This window comes from Mobula hypostoma, chromosome 4 (assembly GCF_963921235.1).
Source record: "Mobula hypostoma chromosome 4, sMobHyp1.1, whole genome shotgun sequence".
In the NCBI taxonomy this organism is placed as follows: domain Eukaryota; kingdom Metazoa; phylum Chordata; class Chondrichthyes; order Myliobatiformes; family Myliobatidae; genus Mobula; species Mobula hypostoma.
In genome coordinates this window covers 141,090,904-141,118,132 of record NC_086100.1, presented here as the reverse complement: position 1 = coordinate 141,118,132, position 27,229 = coordinate 141,090,904, and the positions used below count along the sequence as shown (strand labels likewise).

General features: G+C 38.6%; 1 protein-coding gene across 1 annotated transcript in view; it reads left to right on the top strand.

Moving 5' to 3' along the window:
• slc7a11 (solute carrier family 7 member 11) overlaps positions 1-27,229 on the top strand; it is a 219,992-nt gene that overhangs the window by 169,141 nt on the left and 23,622 nt on the right. Inside the window, exons 7-8 of the mRNA XM_063046656.1 lie at positions 5,309-5,432; positions 22,124-22,227. Coding sequence (XP_062902726.1) covers positions 5,309-5,432; positions 22,124-22,227 — 228 coding nt within the window. The remainder of the gene's footprint in view (positions 1-5,308; positions 5,433-22,123; positions 22,228-27,229) is intronic.

The window sequence follows — 27,229 nt, the reverse complement described above, 5'->3', positions numbered from 1 at the left end:
CCTCAGCTCAATGTGTAGTGGCTGCCTGTATTGGAGGGATTGAAGCAGATACTGAGACAGATGGTTCACATCTGCAACTAGGCCAGCATGGTGTGTTGGAGACATTTCTGGAAACTGGTAGCACCAAATCCATGTTTTGGCGGGACACTTGGATCCAGAAACATGCTCATTTGTGGAGACGCTGAGCATGAACCAAATTCCAATGTACTTGAAAGGCTTGTTCTTACTTTGGTTTCTTTATCATCACTGAAATTTGTCACCTTGTGCAACTTCAAAGAGTTGCTGCAAAAGTTGATTGGGTGATTAAGAAGGTTTATTACATGTTGGCCTTCATTAGTCGAAGGATTCAGTTCAAGAACTGTGAGACAATATTACAACTCTGTGAAACTCTGGTTAGAGCACACTTGCAGTTTCATGTTTAGTTCTGGTTGCCTCATTATAGCAATGTTGTGGAGCTTTAGAGAGGGTACAGTGGAAATTTACCAGGATGCTGCCTGGATTAGAGAGCTTGTCTTATGAGGATAGGTTGAGGGAGCTAGAGCTTTTCTCTTTGGAGTGAAGGAAGATGAGAGGTGATTTGATAGAGGTCTACAAGATGATGAGGTGTAGATGGAATGGATTTTAAAGTGATTGAAGCGAAGTATAGGAGGGATGTCACAGGTAAGTGTTTTTACAGAGAATGGTAGGTGCATGGAATGCAGTGCCGGGGCGGTGGTAACAGAGATAAATGAAGAACCTTTAAGATACTCATTCATAGGCACATAGATGTAAAAAATAAATGGAAGGTTGTGTGGGAGGGAGTGGTTAGATTGACCTTAATGGATATTAAAATGTTAACTCTTTGTGGCCTTTATTCTGCTTTAATGTTCCATTTCCTGTTGCTTAAATACAGGCTTATCAGTGTTCCTGCTCAGACTGCTTGGTCATCGTCATCTCTTATTTTCTGGATTATTCCAGAATGCTGCTTATCTATCACAGGTTCCTTCTCAGTTAGGGAGATGGTGGAAATTCCATACTGAAGGACTGGAGACTTCACTTACTTTTCTTTCAACCCAGACATCAGGCAATTGCCTGCATTAAAGGCTTGCACAGTTCAGGCCTTCATAGATATTTATGTTTTCTACGGAGTATGGAAGTCTCCGTAGCAACTACTGCCATTGGTATGTGGAGGGGATCTCTGCGCACATTTGCACAAAGAGCATATCTCCTGTTAGGAGTGCCTAATCCTAACCTGTTCAAATCCACGAGGTTGCACTCCTGTCTCATCTTTATAGTTTTTGTTCTGGAAGCGGAGTATGCACTATTAGCTGGAAGAGCACCTCTTCTATTATGCTGCCTTCTGAGATTACAACTGCTGGCCCTCTGAAATGATCTGAAGACTTCAGCAGTAACAGCAAGGTTTTTATATAGATTCTGTGGGTTAGTACAGGCTGAAACAGATACAGTGAAGGGTTATTTATAAGAATGATAATTATCTTAGGAATATTGAAATGCAGAATTGCAATGTTAATGGGACATTTAAATGGTGCAATTGCTTTCATGCAATGAGAACAAAACAGCAACTTATAGGCCGTGGTGTGTATTTAGGTTAATACTGGAGATTCTACAGCTGCTGGAAGTCCAGAGCAACACACACAATATACTGGAGAAATTCAGCAAGCCAGGAAATACCTATGAAGAGCTATAAACAATGGACATTTCGGGCTGAAACCCTTCAACAGGACGGGTCTCGGCCCAAAACGTATTCCACTGGTCATGTGTCTCTACTCTGGAAGACAACTTTCCATTCCCATCCACTGCATCCTACCAATAAGCCAATATTGTTTTCAGTTCTATAACTCACTCCAGATCCTGCATGTTCTAACCTTTTGTTTAAATAATGCCTTGAAGAGGTATTTATCGTTTGGATTGATACAAAATACATCAGCTTGGTTTCAAGCCATCTTTAATCAGGTCTTACTGTACTGTAAGTTGCAGGAAACCCACCCTTTCAAGTTTCCATTGTGGTAAGTTTTCCTTCCCCACCCATTTATTACCATGATTCATCTTGGGGCTTTCTTTACCCAAAAGGACAACCATTTCTTAACTCTTTACTGCAATCAATAGATATCAAGAACAAAACACAAAAAGTAATAGGTGCTTGAAATGCAAAACAAAAATATAATGTTGTAAATATTCAACAGATTAATCAGTAACTAAGGCAAAACCAACAATGTTAATATTTCATGAGGGATTTTTCTTCATCTCTTTCAGTTATGCCGCCGTAGCTTCCTCTGTCAATTTAACAAACACTTTAGTACAAAAATGTTTACTTTAATGTGCATTAATGGAATTGGTTACATATTTTTGCTTCAAACAGAAGCCCAAGCAATTGATTTGATCAGATTTGGTACTTGTGACATATTGTGATTGTTCCTGATCCATTTGCAAAGAAATTTTAGAAAGCTGGCTGTCATGACAACCTTGAATAGAATTATCTATATATGCCGCCGAGTAATTCATGCAGTGGGAGTGTTTGTTGCAACTTAATTGTTGACATTTAGATAATGAAGAATTCATTTGGAGCTTGGAAAATACAATTATTGAATTAGAACCATATGTGATTAATTATCAATTAGTTAAGGCTCAACAGGGAATATTATACACCTTATCATCTCTTGCCAGCAGGTCAATCTGTACCCTTTAGCTCTGGCAGACTAAAAATCTACAGCTGTTACTTTTTCTGTATCTTCCCAGCAGGCAGTGAACCACACTATTTAGTCTTAACCTTTGTGAAGGATTGTGAAGTGTGATTGTGCAAGAAGTATAGTTGGACCAGAGAGCAGAAGGATTAGTGATAGGCTGGTTACTGTCACTTTCTGGCAGAAGGGGAGGAAGCTGATATCTCTGCTGATATCCCTTATTAATGAGTTATGCCAAGGGTAGGGTTTTAGGATGACATAGTGCCCAGCACAGTGATTTATTAAAAGGTTGCAAGAGTGCTAACAACTGAGGGCTTGCAAAAGCAACAAAACCTTGCCTACAGTAAAGAGCTGACTCCATTAGTTATCTAAGAGGCAAGGAGCTACTTTACAATTTTAGCTTTATTGTGAAAAATTTGTTTGAATCACCCTGATTATCAAAGTGAGTGTCATTTCACATGTGTTTACAGTTGTACCACAGCAATCCAGCATATTCTTCCTACACTGCATGTGACTTGGGCCAAGATCAGGAACTCCACAAAACTCTTCCATGGCTAGCCTCTTCTATAGATACAAAAATAAAAAATGTCAAATCTCAGGCATATCCTCTTAACTGGCTTGTCTATCCAGAAACATTTAAATCCAATGGTGCAATTGAATCCTGGCAGTGGTTGGTTCTGGGTCAATCTAGCCCAATAATTTATACTTCAGAATTATGCATTACTTGCCGCATCCAGACACCCTGAAGCTAAATAACTGTACATCTTTACAATTTGAGTGAAGGTTCAGATCTCCAGCTGCTGAAATATTGCTCATTGACTGAAAATTGCTATAGAACATATCTGCATGAAATAGAAGATGGAATTTGCCAAAATGGAATGCCAATTACTCAGAATAATAGATCTCAGTTACATCTCATTCATTGTGGTAATGTATAGCACAGATATATCATAGAAATCATCATCCACTGAGATACACAGAGAAGCAATGGGATATTTTGTGTTTGAGAAAGCTAATCAGGTCACTTCAGTGGTCCATACATTTCTGTAATATTGATCTTACTGAACAAAGAAGTCAATTTACATATTATCTCTTTGCAAAATACAAGTCAACAGAATGAAATAAATTAGCATGCTGGATGCTGCTACTGGGAAGCAAGCATTTGATTAAACTAAACCTATCAATAACATGATAAAACCATTGTATATAAAAATCCATGACAGTGATTGCAATACAATGCAACAGTATAACTGAATAAAACTGAACACATAATACTTGTAACACACATCAAAGTTGCTGGTGAACGCAGCAGGCCAGGCAGCATCTCTAGGAAGAAGTACAGTCGACGTTTCGGGCTGAGACCCTTCGTCAGGACCAAGGGAAGGAAGAGCTAGCAAGAGAATTGGAAGTAGGAGGGGGAGGGGGAGATCCAAAATGATAGGAGAAGACAGGAGGGGGAGGGATGGAGCCAAGAGCTGGTCAGGTGATTGGCAAAGGGATATGACAGGATCATGGGACAGGAAGCCCAGGGAGAAGGAAAAGGGGGAGGGGGGAAAACCCAGAGGATGGGCAAGGGGTATAGTCAAAGGGAGAAAAAGGAGAGAGAGAGAAAGAATGTGCGTATATATATAAATAACAGATGGGGTACGAGGGGGAGGTGGGGCATTAGCGGAAGTTAGAGAAATCAATGTTCATGCCATCAGGTTGGAGGCTACCCAGACAGAAAATAAGGTGTTATTGTTCCAACATTCTTTCTCTCTCTCTCCTTTTTCTCCCTCTGTCCCTCTGACTATACCCTTTGCCCAACCTCTGGTTTTTTTCCCCCCTCCTCCTTTTCCTTCTCCCTGGGCCTCCTGTCCCATGATCCTCTCATATCCCTTTGCCAATCACCTGTCCAGCTCTTGGCTCCATCCCTGCCCCTCCTGTCTTCTCCTATCATTTTGGATCTCCCCATTCCCCCTCCCACTTTCAAATCTCTTACTAGCTCTTCCTTCAGTTAGTCCTGACGAAGGGTCTCGGCCCGAAACGTTGACTATGCCTCTTCCTAGAGATGCTGCCTGGCCTGCTGCGTTCAGCAGCAACTTTGATGTGTGTTGCTTGAATTTCCAACATCTGCAGAATTCCTCGTGTTTACATAATACTTGTAGAACAATTGAATGCATGTATTGTATAATAGAATGAGCTTAAAGTATACAAACTCACAAGAATGAAAACAGTACAACTCAGTAAAATTATGAGTGTACAATTGAATTCACCTAATGATTGATACGTAAATGTACAAATAATATGATTATGGACCAACTGAATATACTAATTACAGCCTTTCTGAAAACATAGTAATTATAGTACACGTGAAGAAAAATTAATAATGATAGAGCAGAACAATCATTCTGATATGAAACAAGATCATGAATGCAATACAATCAACAGGAATTAATATCAATTGGCTATTGTTGAGGATGTTTAACTATATGCATTATTAAAGCATAGTGGCTTCTGCAAAATATAATTCTGTTATTATGCAAGGACTATGTTTTCTCAACATTTGCTTGAGAAAGTATAGTCCTTGCATAATGAAACTTCAGAGTATCCAGCTAAAATATTGTCAAACTTTTTTTTTCTTCCAGAAATATACCTCTTGCAATCTGCATTTCAATGGCAGTTGTCACAGTTGGCTATATATTAACAAATGTAGCCTATTTTGTCGTAATGAGCCCTAAAGAGCTTTTGGCTTCAGAAGCAGTAGCTGTGGTAAGTCATACAAATATTAACTAATCAAATTTATGCAAAAAAGACATTTTCAGATATTTCAAATATATTTCATTTAAAATAGCTGCAAAAAAATGCATTGCTTTGTAAGATTCACATGGAAGCTTGGCTCTCTAAAATAAGGCTTTATGGAAAACATCATTGATGGGTATCTTCTTGTTATTTTACTTTACACAATAGCATGTGATAAAGTATAAGGGAATATGAAGAGTTGTTTAACCAACAGTAGGATTGGAAAGATCTGAAAGATCAAAACTGCATCATTTGCGTGAATAGAAGATCCATAAAATGATATTTTAGTTAACGAAGTTGAAGGAGGTCATACATCTAACTGGAAATCTCAGTGATTGAAGCCCAGTGTGATGTAGGAGTACTTTCACTTATTCCTTGAACTTCAAACACAAAATGTTCAGCCTGTTATCTCGTCCAACCCTACCCATTGCAGACATCAAGTAGACAAAATATCAGAGTGTCCACTAAAGGTAAACAATGAGCATCATGACTATGTGACTATAGTGCAATTAAAACACATGTTGGACATTTGGAAAGCATATTAAAGAGCAAGTTAGTCTGGGGAGAAAGCTTGGACTCTAATAGTCTCCGCTAATGTCCAATGGATCCTCTAAGATTTTAGAGTCATAGAACAGAAACAATCCCTTCAGCCCATCTAGTCCTTGCTGGACTGTTATTCTGCCTAGTCCCATCAACTCATGCCTGGACCAAAGGCCTCCATACCTCTCCATCTACTTATCCAAAATTCCCTTAAACATTGCAATCAAACCCACATCCACCACTTCCGCTGACTGCTGGTTCCACACTCACACCACTCTTTGAGTGAAGAAGTTCCCCCTCAAGTTCCCCTTAATATTTCACCTTTCACCTTGTGACCTTTGGTTCTAGTTTTATCCAGCCTCAGTGGAAAAATCCAGCTTGCATTTACCCTATCCATACTACTCATAATTCTGTATACCTCTATCAAATCTTCCCTCAATGTCCTACACTCCAGAAACAAAATCCTAACTTATTCAACCTATTCCTGGCAACATCCTTGTAAACTTTCTCTGTACTCTTCCAATCTTATTAATAGCTTTTCTGTAGGTAGGTGACCAGAACTGCAAACAATACTCGAAGTTTGCTATTACCAGTGTTTTATACAACTTCAACGTCAACTCCTGTAGTCAGTACTTAGATTTATGAAGGCAAATCTACTGTAAGCTTTCTTTTCAACCCTAACTACCTAAGATGCCACTTACTAGGAATTATTGATCTGTATTCCCAGATCCCTCTGTTCTACCAAACACCTCAGTGCCATACCAGTCAATGTATATATACTATCCTGGTTTGTCCTGCGAAAGTGCAACACCACATACTTGACTGTTTTAAATTCTGTCTGCCTCCTTTCAGCCCCTTTGTCCAACTGGTCCAGATCCCCCTGCAATAGCCTTTCTCAGTGTCTACTACGCCGCCTGTCTTGATGTCATCTGCGAGTTTTGTGATCCAGTTTACCATATTAACAGTCAAATCATGAATATAGATAGCAAACAACAATGGACACGGCATCAATCCCTGCGGCACACCACTAGTCACAGGCCTCCATTCATCTTAACTTTCTGCAACACCTATCAAAACAATTGTGTTCAATTATTTCAATTATATTTCACTTTGGTTGGGTGGAGGGTGTATTCTTTTTTTGCTTTTATACATGAATGCTGAACTCACCAAAGTGAATGATGTGGATTTGTAGTTAGTGGCAACACTTAAAATCCCAAGGTCAGGTGTACTGTTGATTAGAAATAGACCAAATTTCTTTCATTTCTGCTGTATTTATGAACGGAGCAGCAATCTGAAGAAGCACCTAATGGATCAATGTAAACGTTTCCATTTTTCACATCAATTATCCCTATAGCCTCTTGAAATAAGATTGCTAATTATTGGCTGCTGAAATACAAACCATTTTGATTGTGCTCTCAAGCATAGTTGAGATTACTTTTTAAGTGCCCAAATATTGCCATTATCTAACTGAAACATTAACAATTATGGCTCAATTGGGAGTATCCATGCATCTGGCTCAGGAAGTTTCTGATTCAAACCATACTCAAGAACTTCAATATCCAATACAATATTGAGGGAGTGATGCATTGTTAGAGAACTCACTCCAAGGTGAATTCCATCGCATTATTTTGAAGATAAGTGTGAGATTTATGTTCATTCCTCATTCAATATTGCTGATAAACGTATCATCAGGTCTTTATCACACAAATTGATTATTGTATTTTCTACAGCATATCACTCACAGCTTTGTCAATATTTTACACCCAATAAAGGAGCTGTAGTTTGGGATCTCCAAAACTACATTATGTAAATTCAATCATGGTTTCTTTGAAACTTATCAGCACAAGATCCTCTGCACCCAACATATTCTCTACAACGTCCGCCATCTTCAGCAGGATCCTACAACCAAACTTATCTTTACCTTCTGCTTTCTGCTTTCCACAGGGATCGCTCCCTCCATAATTCCCTTGTCCATCTGTCCCACTCCACTACTCTCCCTCCTGGTACGTATCCCTGCAAGCAACAGAAATGTTACACCTGCCCATTCACCTCCTCCCTCACCTCTATTCAGGGCCCCAACAGTCCTTCCAGGTGGGGCGACACTTCACCTGTGAATCTGTTGGGGTCTTCTACTCTATCTAGAGCAGGGGTCCCCAACCTTTTTTGTGCTGCGGACCGGTTTAATATTGACAATATTCTTGCGGACTGATCCGGGGTTGGGGGGCGGAGGGGGGTAGGGTTGCCAACGGACAAGAGTAGCAGTGAAAAAATACGTTGGGTTTACCCCGAGAAAGACTACAATGACCTTGAAGCCTTGCGCAGGCACCAGTGTGCATGCGTGTACCTGCCGATATTATTCTCTGTAAATCTTTTTTGGCGATTCTGTTCGGGGGGTTTAGGGGGCGTTAATCACTACCGGAATATTGGTAATAAGGGGCTAATACGCTCAATTTCATTTCTAAAAGGGTTTATCTAATGAATTTAATATTAAACACACCGCATATTTTCCTCGCATGAATATAGTGATAAGTCAATCATCGGGGAGGACAGGGGAGCTTGAAGTAAGTGTTGAACGAACTTCCAGTAGAAGTGGTAGAGGCAGGTTCGATATTATTTAAAGAAAAAAATGGATAGGTATATAGACAGGAAAGGAATGGAGGGTTATGGGCTGAGTGCAAGTCGGTGGGACTAGGTGAGAGTAGCGTTCGGCACAGACTAGAAGAGCAGAGATAGCCTGTTTCTGTGCTGTAATTGTTATACAGTTATATAAGTCACTTATCAGTCAATAGCATCATAACATTTTAAGTAATGTTTGGATATTAAACACACGACACATATTTTCCCCATATGAACATATAAAACCATTGCAACACACCAATATCGCTGAATCAGTGGGGGCCCTGGGCTTGTTTCCCTGCAAAAAGACGGTCCTATCGAGGGGTGATGGGAGACAGCAATACTCGAACGGGGTTCCTTATGTCCAGTCTATTCCGCAATTTAGTTTTCGTTGCATTTATTGCAGAGATATGTTGGAAATGGAAGCAACACTTTCAGTGCTTTCATGGCTATCTCAGGGTATTTAGCCTTGACTTTGATCCAGAATGCCGGCAGAGATGTTATGACAAACATACTTTTCAGCCCGCCGTCATTTGCAAGCTCAAGGAGTTGCTCTCCTTTCCGCGCTGACATGGATGACGCGCTGTTAATGACCACGAGTGTGTTCAAGCTCAACAGTGGGTGTGACAGGGAATGAGGAAAGGTGCAGCTGACTCATATCGCCAAATCATATCGTTTCCTCGCGGCCCGGTAGTAAATGCTCTGCAGCCCGGTGGTTGGGGACCGCTGATCTAGAGCACCTGATCCAACATGTTGGTCCATGGCTCCGCTTTTATCACTCTCAGGGTGGAGAGGCAACACCTCATTTTGTGTCTATATACCCTCCAAGCTGATGGCATGAACATTGATTTCTCCTTCCGGTAATTTTTTTCTTCTCCCTTCCGTCTTCTTCTATTCCCCAATCTGGCAACTTAACTCTTCTCCTAACCTGCTTGTCACCTCCCCCTGATATCTCTCCTTCTTCCCTTTCTCCTACAGCCCACTCTCCTCTGCTGTCAGAATCCTTCTTCTCCAGCCTTTTAATTTACCCACCCACCCAGCTTTACCTGTTCCCTTCTAGCTTGTCCTACTTGCCCTACCCACACCTTTTTATTCTGCCTTTCCAATCATGAAGAAGGGTCTTGGCCCCAAAATGTTGACTGTTTATCCAGAAATATTGCCTGACTTGCTGAGTTCCTCCAGCATTTTGTGTGTGTTGCTCTGCAGAATCTTTTGTGTTCTTTAAAACAAATTTGGCATATTTGTTGAACTTCTACAGTAGACTGAAATTTGATCACAGAAAAGATGAGCCATTTGTCCACCCATTCAGAGAACATAGAACAAAAACCAATACAGCACAGGAATAGGTCCTTCGGCCCACAATGTTGTACTGAACCAATTACAGTCGGCCCTCCTTATCCACGAGGGATTGGTTCCGGGAACCCTCGCGTATACCAAAAAATGTGGATTCTCAAGTCTCTTATTCAACCTGTATAAATGCGGTGGACCTTAGGACCCAGCGGAATCCCGGACTTTATTTAACCTGTCTCAGTGCGGTGGACATTAGGACCCGGCGGTGGAGCTCTGAATCCGCAGTGTTTCTGTTCACGAAAATAATCACGATCATGATTGAAAATAAAGTGGAAATAATAAAGCGATCGGAAAGAGGTGAAACGCCATCGGTCATTGGAAAAGAGTTAGGCTACAGTCGGTCAACGATTGGAACAATTTTAAAGGATAAAGTGAGAAAAGCCCTGCCCCAATGAAAGCAACAATTATTACTAAGCAATGCAGTGGTTTAATTATTGGGTTTTTGATCCTCACATCAACCTGGCATGGATGGAGAGCTTGCTTGGGAGTGGTCTGTCACTGGATCGAACTCGGGAATTTCCATTCCTGAGCCTGGCGCTGAAAGATACGTTTCTTAAGTGTTTTATATGCATAGAAAGGTAAAATATATACTATATACTAAGACAATAGTTTGACTAACTGACGCTAAATAATATCGGATGTACCTGTTTGAACTTACTTAGTAAGAAAACTTCTGTTTTTTTTTCGATCCCATTCCACGATAACCTACGCACATCCTCCCGTATACTTTAAATCATCTCTAGATTACTTATAATACCTAATACAATGTAAATGCTGTGTAAAATATTTGTTATACTGCATTGTTTAGGGAATTATGACAAGAAAAAACAGTCTGTACATGTTCGAACAACAAGTGCTGGAAGAGCACTTCTGGGTTTTCTCGATTCGCGGTTGGTTGAATTCGTGCATGCGGAACTCGCGGATAAGGAGGACCGACTGTAAATTAGTAATCAAATGTCTAACTGAACTACTCTCCTCTGCCTACGCAATGTCCATATGCTTCCATTTTCTTCACATTCATGCACCTATCTAAACATCGCTTAAAAGTCCCTAATGTATCTGCTTCTACCATCACCCCAGGCAGCACGTTCCAGGCATCCACTGTGTAAGTACTTGCCCCTCACATTTCCTTTAAAATTACCCCTTTCAACCCTGGATAAAGGATACTCCCTGTCTACTCTATCTATGTCTCTCATAACATTATACACTTATAGCAGATCTCCCCTCAACCTGCACCACACCAAAGAAAGCAACACAAGTTTGTCCAGCCTCTTTTTCAATATTTTATTAGTTTCTACATAAAAGAATACAGAGTACAAGAAAGTATATATAAAGGTAAAAAAAAACCAACTGCCAATTATATTATATCTATTCGTAATAACAATCTCATTACCCTGTATTCATGTAGGTTAGTCAAAGTTATATTGAAATATACTAATTTATTACAAATAAGAATCTAACCCCTACTAAGACCGAAGCTGTTTATTGAGAAGAAAAGGTAAAATACCTTCTTATATAATAAAAATTAATAATAGCCAACATCTAAATTTAAACAATGAATTGAGGGTTTTGAAAGTTTTGAAAATAATTCAGAAGGGGTCCCCACAATGAAAGTCTTGATGAGATTCAGAAATTGAACAACGAATCTTCTCTAAATCTAAGCACAACATAACATCGCATAACCATTGAGCATGAGTAGGAGGAGAAACATCTGTCCATTTAAACAAAAGCACCCTCCTAAAGGCCAAAGTATGTAAATGTGATGTCTTCAACTTGATATCTTGTCCTGCAACAGTACCGAATAGGGCCGTCAGAGGATAAGGCTTAAAATTGACTTTGAAAAGTAAAGAAAAGGTTTGAAAAACTTCCTTCCATTATTTTTCAAGACTCGGACAAGTCCAAAATACATGGATTAATAAAGCTTCTCCATTATTGCATCTGTCACAGTAGGGAGATATATCCGAATAAAAACGAGATAGCTTATCTTTAGTTATATGGACTCTATGTACCACCTTAAATTGTGTAAAGGAATGGTGAGCACATAGCGATGACATATTAACCAATTTAAAAATTTCATTCCAAGTTTCCTCAGATATTGATGTCTGTAAGTCTTGTTCCCAGAGATTCTTAATTTTCTCTAAAGGATTATTCCTCGCCTCCAGTAACATACCATAAATATTAGACATTGACCCATCATAAAAAGATGTCAAATTAAAAATTACATCTAGTAAGTTCTTATCTGAGCTTATAGGAAATGTGCATAATTGAGATCTTAGAAAGTCTCTGATTTGTAGATATCTAAAAAAGTGAGTTTTGGGTAGGCTATATTTAGCTGACAATTGTTCAAATGAAAAAAGATTTCCTCCAACAAACAGATCCCAAAAACATTTAATAACCAACCTGTCCCATTCTTTAAAAACTAAATCAGTCGTGGAGGGTTTAAAAAAAAATTAGAATAAATGGGACTAGAAAGGGAAAATCTCAATAAACCAAAACGTTTTCTAAATTGTATCCAGATCCTTAGAGTATGTTTAACTATTAAATTATCAGTTAGTTTACTTACAAATAAAGGAAGTGAGGATCCGAGAAGAGAAATAACAGAAAATTTATTAACAGAATTAGCTTCTAAAGAAACCCATACCGGACAGTGTATACGATTAATATAATATATCCAAAATGTAAGATATCGTATATTAACTGCCCAGAAATAAAACCTAAAATTAGGTAAGGCTAAACCTCCAGACCTTTTAGGCTTTTGAAGATGAACTTTATTTAAATGAGGACGTTTATTTTTCCATATATAGGAGGATAAAATAGATTCAAGAGAATCAAAAAAGGATTTAGGAATAAAAATGGGTAAAGCCTGAAAAAGATATATAAATTTAGGTAGAATATTAATTTTAATAGAATTAATTCATCCAAGCAATGATATTGAAAGAGGTGACTAATTTAATAATATCTTTTTTACATGGTTCAACAAAGTAAGAAAGTTTTCTTTAAACAGGTGTTTGTAATTCTTAGTGACTGTTACACCCAAATAAGTAAATTGATTCCTTACAATTTTAAAAGGAAGATTAGTATTCATTGGTACCAAGTTACTTAAAGGAAATAATTCACTATTATGTAGGTTCAATTTATATCCTGAAAACTGGCTAAAACGGGAGAATAAAGAAAGTACACAACGTAATTAAATCTCAACATTAGAGAGAAAAAACAATATATCATAAGTGTAAAGCGAGATTCTATGGGTGATACCTCTCCTTAAAATACCACAGATATCAATAGATTCTCAAAAAGAAATAGCAAGGGGTTCTAAAGTTAAATCAAAAAACAAAGGACTCAGTGAACAGCCTTGTCTAGTTCTGCGGTGAAGTTTAAATGGTTTGGAATTTTGAAAATTAGTAAGAACTTGAGCAGAAGGTGATAAATAAAGTAACTTAATCCATTGAATAAAATCTGATCCAAAATTAAATTTTTCTAAGGTTTTAAATAAGTAATTCCATTGAACCCGATCGAAGGCCTTCTCAGCATCTAAGGATATCACACATTCCGAAATCTCCTGAGAAGGAAAGTAAATAACATTTAATACACGGTGTTTATCAAAATGGGTATGTCGGTTTTTAATAAATCCAGTCTGATCATCAGAAATAATAGAAGGTAAAATATTTTCAATCTTACAAGCCAGAACTTTAGAAATAATTTTAGTATCTACATTAAGTAATGAAATTGGCCTATATGAAGAGCATTCAGTTGGATCCTTGTTCTTTTTTAGGATAAGCGAAATAGAAGCTTCATAAAAAGATTGAGGCAAACTACCCAATTTGAAAGAATCCAAAAAGACTAAGTGTAATTGCGGTATAATTAATGAAGAAAAAGCCTTATAAAATTCTCCAGAAAATCCATCTGGACCCGGAGCCCTTCCCGGGTGTAATAAACGTATAGCCTTGGTGATTTCCTCACAAGAAATGAGTTGATCCATCTGTTTGCAATTATCTGCAGAAAGTGTAGGGATATTTAATCGATCTAAAAAATTATTCATTACAGTATTATCTTTAGGGGAGTCAGAACTATGAAGTTTAGAATAGAATTCTCTAAAGGTATCATTTATTTCAGAGTAATCATTTGTCCTATCACCATTAGTTTTGCAAATTTCTTTAATTTGTCATTTAACTACCAATACTTTTCCTGATTTATCTCCATGAATGTCAAATTGAGTTTTATCTTTAAGAAATTGAGTTTCAATTGGATATGTTAACAAAAGATCATGTTTAATTTTAACTTCAACACATCTTTTATATAAAACAGGATCTGGTCTATAGCATATTTTTGATCTAATTGTTTTAATTGATTAGCTAATTCAATTCTTTCTTTATTAGCTTTATTCTTAACACTCGCAGTATAAGAAATAATTTGTCCTCTAGTATAGGCCTTGAAAGTATCCCATACAATAACAAAATAATATGCTTCTCTAGAAATGTTAAAAAATCCTTATTCGATAACAAAGTTGTATTAAAATGCCAGAATCTGTTGCTTTGAAGAAAACCAGGGAGTTTTAAAGATAAAAATATAGGAGCATGATCTGAAACAGCAATTTCTTTATATTCACAGGAATGAACTGATGAGATTTGACTATCGATAAAAAAAATCAATCCTGGAGTATGTGTGATGAACATGGGAAAAAAATTAATATTCCCTATCTAAGGGATGTAAGAAACACCAAACATCAACTATACCACACTTCAATAAAAAGGATTAAATAAACAAAGCTGATTTATTAAGAGACACTAGTTTAGAAGATGATCGGTCTAAAATTGGTTCCAGCCAACAGTTAAAATCTCCTCCCATCACCAAAGAATAAAGATTCAGATCTGGGAAAAAAGAAAAAAAGTGTTCAAAGAATCCTGGGTCATCTACATTTTGGGAATACACATTGGCAAATACTATTAAGTTATTAGCTAGTTTTCCAGAGACTATAACAAAACGTTCATTAGTATCAGACACTACTTTATGTTGGACAAAGGAAAGTGTATTATCTATAAGAATCGAAACTCCTCTAGATTTGGCCTGAAAAGAAGAGTGAAAACAAAGTCCATTCCAACAGCTAAAAAACGGTAGATTATCAAATTTGCATATGTGAGTTTCTTGTAGGGACCTTAAATTTCTTAATATAAGCAAAAGTCTTATTACGTTCAACAGGGTGATTTAACCCTCACGTTAAAACTGAGTAAATTAATAGTTCGGTCAATTTTTAATATTATTTAAAGGAAGGGTTAAAATGTAAGTTAAAAACCAAGCCATAAACCTTGAGAAATAGTAACCAAGCAACAAGTTGGCTAAAAAATTTGAAAACAACTTATAGGAAAAAAAAACCATGACCCCGCCCACCTCCCAAAGAAAGAAAACCGACCAATAGAAAGTCAGCATCTACAAACTACTGACACCATCCTCCCCCCCCCCAAAAAACCTGATGATCAGTCCAATTAGTTTCAAGGTTATTTATATTCCAACCTAGACTAAAGAATACCCAAACAGAGATTCAGCTCTCATATATCAAAAACACAGTATTAAAAAATATGAAAGGGAATTAGTTACAAAGGTTCACCAAAAGTAAAAGACACAATTATTCATACAGATAGATATTGAACATTGATCTTATATCTTCATGGAAAAACACACTAAAAAATTCCTTGTGCTTCAACATTCAAACGAAACCATTCGAAGGATCCATCTTTAATCAGAATCTCAGTCAAACTGGGTAGCCAAGGGACGGGTTAAAACCCTTGTTAAAAAAAAATTCCAGCAGAGCTTGTTTAAACTTAGCATACTCCTGCATAACCTCAAGCGAATAACCTTCAAGAATCTTAATATTCCACCCTATAACCAGACATGCCCCTTCGACAGGATTTGTGAGTTAAAAGTTTATCATTTAATCTTGTGTCTTCATGTAAGGAGAAACTAAACAGTTAGCCTTCAGATTTAACCTTCGGATTTTAAAAACTTCTGTGCTTCAGTAGGCAAGCGGAACCATTCAAAAGAACCGTTTTTAAATGTGATTCTGAGTCGGGCTGAGTAGCGAAGGGAAGGCTTGAAACCCATATGAAAAAGCTCGGACATGACTTCTTTGAATTTAACACATTCCTGCATAACCTCAGGCGAATAATCTTCAACAATTCTAATCTTGCGACCATTATAGTCAATCATGCCTCTTCGACGAGATTCGCGAATTAAGAGGTCCTTTGTTTTAAATTCATGAAAGCAGATTATTACTGATCTTGGTTTCTGAGCGTTAGGAGATATAAATGCAGGAGATTTGTGAACTCGTTTGATCATAGGCACAGACGTCAAAATCTCTGGACATAATTCTTGCAAAAGACTCCATAGGATGGTTACCTTTGATTAATTCTATGAGAACCAGAACCCTAAGGTTGTTCCTTCTACTTCTATTTTCTAGGTCAATAATCTTCTGTCTTAGCTTTTTGTTGGACTTTGATTGCTTCTCACAAAGCTTCTGCAATTCATCCACTTCCGTTTCCAGAGCCAACAAATTTTCCTCATTATTTTTAATACGTTTATCGTGTTCATTAAGAGTTTGTTCGATAGAGTCCAATTTACCATCTATTTGTTTAAATTCAGTGCTGGATTGTTGAAACTTCTCAGAGGCTTCTCGTGTATGACTTTGCAACAATTCCATAATAGAATCCAAAGATGCAGGAAAATTATTCTTTTTAGTACCTCTGGACTCCTTCCAGCCATAATGAAGGACTATCACACTTCAAAAAAGAAGTTTCAAGACAGGTTGGAAATAGTAAGATAATTAAAGTTGGAGCAGCAGCAGATTGCTGTTACTCCATCAGCCACCACCAAGAAATCTCCACACATATTCTCTAAACCAGACAGCATCCTGGTACACCTCTTCTGCACCCACCCCAAAGCCTCAACATCCTTCCTATAGTGGGGCGACCAGAACTGTATGTAATACTCCAGGTGCGGCCTAACGAAAGTATTATAAAGCTGCAACATAACTTCCTGACTCTTGTCTTTCTTTTGTTTTAAATCTTTATTAATTTTCAAAATTATAAACAAAAGAACAATGTTGATACAAAGAGATTGGAACAATCTTGTTATTAATAAATATATACAAAAAAAAGATTTCAAATAACATAGGTATAATAGACTTCCAAACTCATGATGAAATTGATCATAAAAAAGAAAAAGAAATATAAAGAAAAAAATATGTATATATGTACAATGAACCCCCGCCCCCAAAAAAGAAAAAAAAAAGAACTAAATACTAAACCCAAAAAAAGCAAACTGAACAAAACAGGGCTAGACCAATATCTTAAATCAAACACGTTCAGTAATGTCGTCAACTCTGCTCCTCTATTCATATATTTTAAGTTAACAAAGAAGATTCGGAAAGGTCAAATTACATTATATGAAAATGTTGCATAAAAGGTTTCCAAGTTTCTTCAAATTTAACCGAAGCGTCAAAAATATCACTCCTAATTTTTTCTAAATTTAAACTTAATATAGTTTGGGAAAACCATTGGAATGTAGTAGGAGGATTGGTCTCCTTCCAGTTCAATAAAATAGATCCTGACTCTTGAACTCAGTGCCTTGACCAATAAATGTAAGCATGCCATATGCCTTCTTAACCCCCATATCAAACTGTGTAGCCACTTCCAGGGAGATATGAACTTGGACCACGAGATCCCTCTGTTCATCAACACCATTAAGGGTCTTGCCCTTAATAGTGTACTCTGTCTTTACATTTGACCTACCAAGGTGCAACACTTCACATTTGGCCATGTTAAACTCCATATGCCATTTCTTTGCCCAAACATATACTCAACATATACGCACTGGTGCGCATGCGCCGGTCGTGCATGCAGCCTGTTACAGCCGTTCCGATCGGATTCTTACTTCTTCCTTCTTACTTTTAAACTTACGTTATTTTTTGTATTTTTTTTTCATGGTAATATGTCTAAGCTGCACCCTCTCTAACATGCTGGTAGAGAGAGTTTTATTTCGATTTTTAGCGCTGGAAATAGTTACCACCCGACACGCGGGAGAGAAGCATGGTCTCATTGTTCATTCCAGGGACCAGCTGCTTGCGCTAATGCTGGCCGGTTTAGCGAGCAGAGCAGCGGACACCCCTGCTGAAATCTGGAGGAAAACACACAGAGGATGCAGAGGGGGATCACAAAGTCGAGGAGAGAGGACCGGGCGAGACAACAGAGACTTATGGAGAAGAGGAGTTTGGTGGGTAATAAAATGGACGAGTTCATGGCACTTGCCAGGCATCAGAGAAAATTTTGGGAGTGCAATGTTATGTGTTTCACTGGTACGGGGCTGCATGAGGACATACCCGATCAAAACTTCTCCATGGACGGCTTCCAGACCGTTCCGGCTGACCGGAAGTGCACTGAGAGCGGTAAGCATAAAGGAGTTGGGTGCTTACTGTTCTGGTTAACAACAGATGGTGCAATCCCAATCATATTACGATCGAGGAATGTGTTTGTAGACCAGATATTGAACTTTTTACTGTTGGACTTCGGCCACATTCCACCGAGATTCAACACTGGGCGGCACGGGAGGTCGTTCCTGCCTGTGGCCATTGAACTTGCAGCTCCTCCCATGGAGGGTCAGACACCCTGAGCCAATAGACTGGTGCTGGACTTTTTTCCATCTGGCATAGTTTGCATTTTGTTGTTTGATTGTTTGTGGTTTTTGTATTGCTATATTTATATGCTCTATTCTTGGTTGGTGCGGCTGTAACGAAACCCAATTTCCCTCGGGATCAATAAAGTATATCTATCTAACTGATCTATATTCCACTGTATTCTTTGCTAGTCATCTACAATATTGTCAACACCACCAATCTTTGTATCAATTGCAGACTTACTAACCAACCCATTGACATTTTCATCCAGGTCCTTTATATACATCACAGCAGCAGAAGTCCCAGTACAGATCTCTGTGGAACACCACTAATTACAGACTACAGGTATAATTAGTCCCTTTGACCAATATCGTCTATCTTCTATTGGGGAGCCAGCTTTGAAACCAAACAGCCAATTCCCTATTAATCCCATGCATCTTATTCTTAGAGATGAGCCTCCCTGAGGGATTTTGTTAGACATCTTACTAACATTTATGGAGACAATATCCACAGCTCGACCGTCATCAAACACATTTTTCACTTCATCAGAGAGCTCAATCAAGTCCACATGACATGACTGACATCGCACAAAGCTCTGCTGGTTCTCCTTAATTAAGCCATGGTTTTCCAAATGCACATAAATCCTATCTCTAATAATTTTCTCCAGTAACTTCCCTACCTTTGACATGAGGCTCACTGGTCTGTAGTTTCCAGGTTTATCCCTAGTTCCCTTCTTAAACAATGGAACAACTTTAGCTTCTCGCTTGTCCCCAGGACCTCGCCAATGGCCAGAGAGTACCCCAATATATGAGGGGTATAGATAAGGTAAATACAAGTTAGCTTTTCTCACTGAGGTTAGGTGAGACTAGAACTAGAGGTCATAAGTTAAGGGTGAAAGGAGAAATATATTTAAGGAGGACACGAGGGGAAACTTCTTCACTCAGAGGTTTGTGAGAGTGTGGAATGAACTGCCAGCACACATAGTGGATGTGGGGTTGATTTCAATAAGGAAGAGTAATTTGGATGAGTACATGGATGGGAGGGGTATGGAGGGCTATGGTCCGGGTGCGGATTGATGGAACTAAACAGATTAATGGTACAGCATGGACTAGTTGGGCCAAAGGGCCTGTTTCTGTGCTGTAGTGTTTTATGACAATGACTCTAAAGATATTGATCAAGGGCCCAGCAATCTCTTCACTTGTCTCCCTAAATAACCTGGGGAAAATCCCATCAGGCCTTGGGGACATCCACCTTAATGCTCTCTAAGAGACCCAATACCACCTCCTCCTTTATGTCAGAATGTCCAAGTACATTAATACTGTCGGCACTGATCTCCCTATCATCCACGTCAAAAAGGACTCATCCACATCCTGTTTATTCAAGCAAATTTTCCCTCCTTTATTATTGAGTGATCTCTCTCTCTCCCTAGTTATCCTTTTGCTCCTGATGTATGTATAGATTACCTTGGGATTCTCTTTGCCAAGGACTTTTCATGGCCCTTCCTGTCTTTCCTAATTGCCTTCTTGAGTTCTTTTCTGGCTTCCTTATAATCCTCTAGCGCCCTGTTTGATTCTAGCTTCCTAAAGTTGACATACTTTTCCTTTTTCTTCTTGATTAAATTCTCAACATCCAAGGTTCCCTTGCTTTCCCATCCTTGTCCTTCCTTCTGACAAGAACATGCATGTCCTGTACTCTGTGCAGTTGGTCTTTAAACACTCTCCACATGTCAGATGTAGACTTACCTGAAAGCAAGTGTTCCCAATTAACTTTCCCTAATGCTCTTGTAATTTTCCCTTCTTCATTTTAATACTCTCCCACAAATTTAAGGTAGTTATCTTAAAACTTAAGGAATTATGGTCAAAGTTCCCTAATTACTTACCTACTGAAAGGTCAGTTACCTGGCCAGGTTCATTACTTAACACCAGACCCAGTACAGTTGGTCCTCTTGTTGGACTATCTATATACCCTCCTGGATACATCAAACAAATTTTGCCCAATCATATCCATTTGCACTAAATAGGTCCCAGTTTATATTAGGTGTTACTTTTATACCTTTCTTTAATCCACCTGCATGTCTTTTCCTAAATGTATCAGTGGCTTTTGGGGGGGGGGGGTCTGTAGTACAATCCCTTCGGAGTGATTACACTCTTCCTATTTTTGAGTTCTACCCAAAATCAGTTTAAGGGAGGGGTGTTGGATTAATTGGAATATGGGGAGAATAAAATGAGAAGGCAGTAGATAAGGGATTGATGGTCAGCACAGAATCAGTGGGCTGAATGGCTTGTTTCCATACCGTATGACCCTAAGATGCTGATTCTAAATATCATGAGGTAAGTGTTCTGTAGATAATACAAAATTGTTATTGCCAGGGATGGGACTGAGGATAAGCTCTCACTACCCATTAAATGCTCCCAATGGCATCCATCTCAAATCACCTCTGACAACCACGTCCAGTTCCTGGCCTGCACATGTGGCTTAGGTACTAAGCCTGGTGGAACCGTTTCTACTGACAGAGGAAGGGGCAAAGGCAGGGTACTGGTTCCTTAAAACTTTGGGCAGATGGGGATCATCAGCCATGGTTGGAGAAGGAAAACTTTGATCATAAACCTCCGATGCCTTGGGGCTATACCCACTCATGGGGAAGGTTTCAGGAGTAATCCCGCAGAAAAATCTGGAGCTGTAGTCCCGGAAGTATTCCTAAAATGTGTACAACACTGATTGCCAATTCCTGTGACACTGCTGGTGCCAAACTGTATCGGTCTGTACTGTTCTTTTGGATTCATCGGCCGTGTGGAGAAGGCAAGCCTGCTACATTGGCAACAGTTTGCTCTCCATATCATACTACCCTGGCTTGCATATCATGTAGATAGCTAGCACACAACATCCACGGTCAATCCAGATCAATAGAGAGCCTCAGCCAAATATAGAATTTGCTGCACTTATGAGAATTTTGGAATAATAACTTGGAAGTTCACTGTATAATGTAATTAGCTTTATGGTTTATTCACAAGAAGAGGCAGAGCAGAGGGGAAGAAATCTATTCCTATTTTTCTTGCTTTTACTCTCAGAAATGGTGGTTATTGAAATACTCATTGCCTGAATATACATTGGCTTAACTGAAATCCGCACCCCACTAAAGATCAGGTGAACAAGGAAACCCCACTCCCCACACACTCAGCCTCTCCCACCCTCCAGTAATGTGAAAGAAGCCACACAGATTGAAGGAAGTCACAGACGACTGATGACAAAAGCATAATTAATTAATCTTTATGAGAGAAAGGGCATTTTGCTAAGGTGTCACACTTGTGTCCTGCCAGAGGCTGGGTGCTTCTGTAAAGAACTTTAAGATTACTATATTTTTTTATATTTATATTTACATTTTCATATACCACATTATATGAAAACAAAATATTCAATTGCCGCTGTAATTGTTAATATAACTAGCTACATAACTAACTGCAAAATTGATTTTAACTGCACTCTGATTGATTAGACCTTTGCAGAACGACTGTTGGGCAAATTCTCCATAGCAGTGCCAGTTTTGGTAGCTCTTTCCTGCTTCGGGTCTATGAATGGAGGTATCTTTGCGGTTTCCAGGTAAGAATTCAGTCATTTTTATTTTGTTTGATGGGGTCAATGAATCCAGACAATATGGGAATGAGGAGTTCACAAAATATTGTATCATGCATCCTTTAAAATAATGGGGATCAACACATGCTGTATGGCGCCATGGCTGAGAACTAATGCATTAGAACTAGCTTATGGGGGCTGTCATTCCTAGAATCACTGCAGATGGTGAAATCTATCTCTCTCCACCCTGCTCATTCTCAGCTAGTACACATTCAGGTGGCCATCATGCTAGCTTGAAGCATACTGAATTCCTGCACTATGGCATTAACGACAGCAGGCCCTCTATTGGCATTATAAAGAAACTCAGTGTTGAAAGAGAATCGTAAAGTCATGCAGTGATACAGCACGGAAATAGGCCTTTCTTCCCAACTCATCCATGCTGACAAAGCTGCCCAGCTAAGCTTTTCCCATTTTTCCATGTTTGGCCCATAACCCTCTTAACCCTTTCCTAGCCATGTACCTGTCCTAGTGCCTTTTAAATGTTGTTATTGTTCATGCATCAACCACTTCCTCTGGTAACTCCACATACATGCACCATCCTTTGCATGAAGGAGTTGCCTCTCAGATTCAGATTCAGAGTCATTTATTTATCATGTGTACATCAACCATACAGTGAAATGCATCTTTTATGTTAACAATCAACACAACTGAAGAGGATGTGCTGGGAGCAGCCTGCTAATGTTCCACACATTCTGGAGCAAATGAGGTATGCACGCCATCGTCGGCAGAACAACAGCACACACACACACACACACACACACAGAATCCCTCAACCCCAGGACAGGCTACCTCCATCCTCCAATGGACTCACCTTTAAACTCAAACAACAGGAATTCTGCAGATGCTGGAAATTCAAGCAACACACATCAAAGTTGCTGGTGAACGCAGCAGGCCAGGCAGCATCTCTAGGAAGAGGTACAGTCAACGTTTCAGGCCGAGACCCTTCGTCAGGACTAAATGAAGGAAGAGCTAGTAAGAGATTTGAAAGTGGGAGGGGGAGGGGGAGATCCAAAATGATAGGAGAAGACAGGAGGGGGAGGGATGGAGCCAAGAGCTGGACAGGTGATTGGCAAAGGGGATATGAGAGGATCATGGGACAGGAGGCCCAGGGAGAAAGACAAAGGGGGGGGGAACCCAGAGGATGGGCAAGGGGTATAGTCAGAGGGACAGAGGGAGAAAAAGGAGAGTGAGAGAAAGAATATGTGTATAAAAATAAATAACGGATGGGTTACGAGGGGGAGGTGGGGCATTAGCGGAAGTTAGAGAAGTCAATGTTCATGCCATCAGGTTGGAGGCTACCTTTAAACCCTTTTCCCCTTACCTTAAACCTCTTGCCTTTAGAGGTCTTCTGCTGCAAAAAAAAGATGATGTGCATTCACTCTATCTATGTGCCCCCCCCCCCCACAATGATACACCTCTACAATGTTGTCCCTCTGCCTCCTGTGCTCCAAGGAATAAAGTCCTAGCTTGCCCATCCTTTCCCTATAGTGCAAGCCCTCAGATTCTGGCAACTGTCTTTGTATTCATTTTATCCTAATGACATCATTCCTGAAATAGGGTAACCAAAACTAAACACAATTCTCCATTGACAGTCTTACCAAATCTTGAAAACCTGCAATCAGTTTTGTTGGCTGCAATTTTTTAAAAGATTTTATACCACATCTGATATAATAAATAATCAAAAACACTGAAAGTCTTTTTAAACAAATAGTCGACTAAAACAATCTCAAACATGGGAAGAATAAGTCATTAAAGACATTGAAGCAAACATTAACAATTGTTTTTTAATTGACAGAATTACAAAACTCATTGAAATCATTGGGGTTTTTAACACTTTTGCTGTTTTTACCCAGAAGGGATTTTCCACATTAATGGGAGAGGCTATCATGCCAGGCAAAGATTCAACAAAAATTTTTTATTAAATTGAGTGGCATGATGGTATAAGCTAAATGATTCACAATCCATGTTTCAATGGTGATACTCAACATATTATGTCCAAGTTCTGGTCTATTTGTTCTTAAATCAGTGGCTCCATTGAACATAAACATTTGAAGCAAACATTAGGCTTGATGTTCTTGCCAAAAATTTGAAAGTTCTGCTCTAAACCACAGGAGCTCAGCAATTTTAACATCAGCAAGACCAAGATCCATACAAGGGTTTAATTGCAAAGCCAAATTTGTCATAAACAGAATATTTCTGGACATGCAGTTTTGGCACTGAAAGAATGGTGACGTTTGCAGGCTACCCTGCACAACATTTGCTGATTTGATATGAAGCAACCAAAATATTTCACTTAATATTTCGATGTACCCGTGACAACTAAAAAGCTAATCTTAAAATCTTAATCTTAAAATTTAAGAGATTCTGCAGATGCTGGAAATATTGACCAGCACGCACAGAATCCTGGAGGAACTCAGCAGGTTAGGCAGTATCTACAGAGGAGAATAAACAGTTGATGTTTCAAACCAAGACTTTTCATTAGAGCTAAAAATTGATAAGCTATAAATCCTTGGAAATCCTGGAAAGTTGAGGAGTATCAGTCAAATAAAGAGGGTTAGCTTGGATTTACAGCTATAGTGACAGACAGATCAGTGCTGCGTGATCACTCTAGCACTGAAGATGTCAACAGAGTGGACCCAGGACCTCCACACATGATCTGCTGTACATAGAAGCCTTGGTCTTACTGACAGGTTCTGAAACCAAACTGACAGATTTGGATTTCCAGTGAAGTCGAAGTCTATATGTTTGACAGTACATGTGTGGATCTCCTGGACTTTCTGATGTTTAAAAGTAGTTAATTTCCAGCAATTTTGAACACAGCCTTTCCCCTGCGCTGATATACAATTAAGAGTCCCTCACTTTTGATTGAAATTTGCTCTCTATGTACCTGCTGCTCCAGGTTAAGAATGCTCATTTTATGAACATCCTGACATACAAATACTATCGAATTCGAACATCTAATGAACATGCATACTTCTGACATTGTGGTGTTCACTGAGCTTGGCAATTAGCTTGCAGAGGTTTCATCGCCAATCAAGGTGGGATTCTCAGTGCGCTGTTTCTTAACAACTGCGCACTCAGGATGTCACCTCAACTGGTGATGAAATGTCTGCAAGCTAATTGCCAAGTTCAGCGAACACCGCAACGTCAAGTACCTCAACCCAAACTATGCATATTCACCAGCAAATTATACATACTGCTGTTATCCAGGGACAGCCTGTAACTAACCCAATGTGAGTCATTTTCCATTTATACATGTGAAATTATCTGACAAGCTAGGCATGACTTATAGGTCCAGGAAGTGCAAGCAGAAGGAAACAATTAGCGGGGACCCATGCTTTATTACACCATGACCTTGTGTAAGCTTCCGATAAGCACAGGCTTGAACTTTAGAAAAAAAACAATTTGGTAATGTAGTAACGTAATTGGCCTCTCTTAAAAGCAGTATTCTGAAGTACTGAATAAAACTCTATATTCAAAATCTGGGAACCATGATTCCAAGAGGCCAAAGCTAACTTGCCCTTAGCACACTGAGCTCAGGAGACAGGGATGTAGGAAACTTGGTAGCTTCTCTTAAAACTAGATATGAAGATACTGGGTGGCCTATTTTTCTTATTGTAACATAAATGTAGACTGAACAGGTAAAATATTTTGGGAAGTTAAACCCAAATAAAATTTTACATTGTTTATTTTATCATTCAATTTAACATTGATAGCTGATGATATACCTGTTGGTTTACAGTCACATTGCCAACTTAGAAACATCTTGACAAATTTTACACATAAATGTATTATTGTTGCTGTGTTCCATAGATTGCTTGCTGTTTTAATACAAAGTATAAGTTTTTGAACAATAATGAAAAGCCTATCCAATACCCCAGATTACATTGTTAAAGGTTTCAAACATGTTTAATCTTTCAATGATTATGAGCTGTACCTGAACTGGGATATTATGCAAAGTTATGCAAATGTGTTTCCATAATGGTGCAATCTAGATTCTAAGTGAGTACTCGTTCAAGCAATTTTACAACACATTTTTTTTGCTAGCTCCAGGATAATCTAATGCATATTAGACAGCAAAGAATGCAGATTAGTTAAATATACAGACATTGAAAGAATGATATGCTGATATAGCCATCATTTTTCTGAGACAAAAGTTGAAATTTCAGTGACAAACCCATGTCATTCATGTCAGTGGTTTAGCAAAAATTCATTTTCTTCAATATAAATCATTTCATGTATGGAGGTTCTGTACTTGGAAGCCTTAGAAACCTTTGTCTCTCAAGCCAAACTGTCATTTTGAGCCTTCCAGTAAAATCCAGGAGCCATACTTGACAGTACACATGTGGAGGTTCCAAATTGGATGTTAAAGTAGCAAAATAGCTTATTCATGGATTGACATTTTAAAGAAACTTGATTTATCCGTTACTTTATCTTTGAACTAAAATTTAAAATATATAACATACACTATCTTATTGCTCACATATTAAGAATTAATTTATCCACAAGTATAAATACACAATAGTTTACATTAAATAACATTAACCCCAGCTACATTTCTGTGAAAAGTGTAGCTGCAACTTTGCAAATCTTCTAATATGGTTTTAATAATAGAATGAACAGCTTACAAGTAAGATGCAGAATCTGTTAAACAAGGAACTATTGCTTACTAAGAAAAAGCAATTAAAACCAAGGAATCAGTTTTTGTATATCAATGCATGTGAACTATCTGTGTATCAATTACTTCACCCAGCTTACAAACATCACTCAGTGGCCACTTTCCTAAGTACAGGAGTAGAACTCAGTGTAGTCTTCTGCTGCAGCAGCCCATCCACTTCAAGGTTTGATCTGTTATGCATTCAGAAATTTTTTTTTTGCACACTGTTGTAATGCATGGTTATTTTATTCACTGTCTCTTTCCTCTCAGCTTGAACTAGTCTAGCCATTCTCTTCTGATCTCCCTCATTAT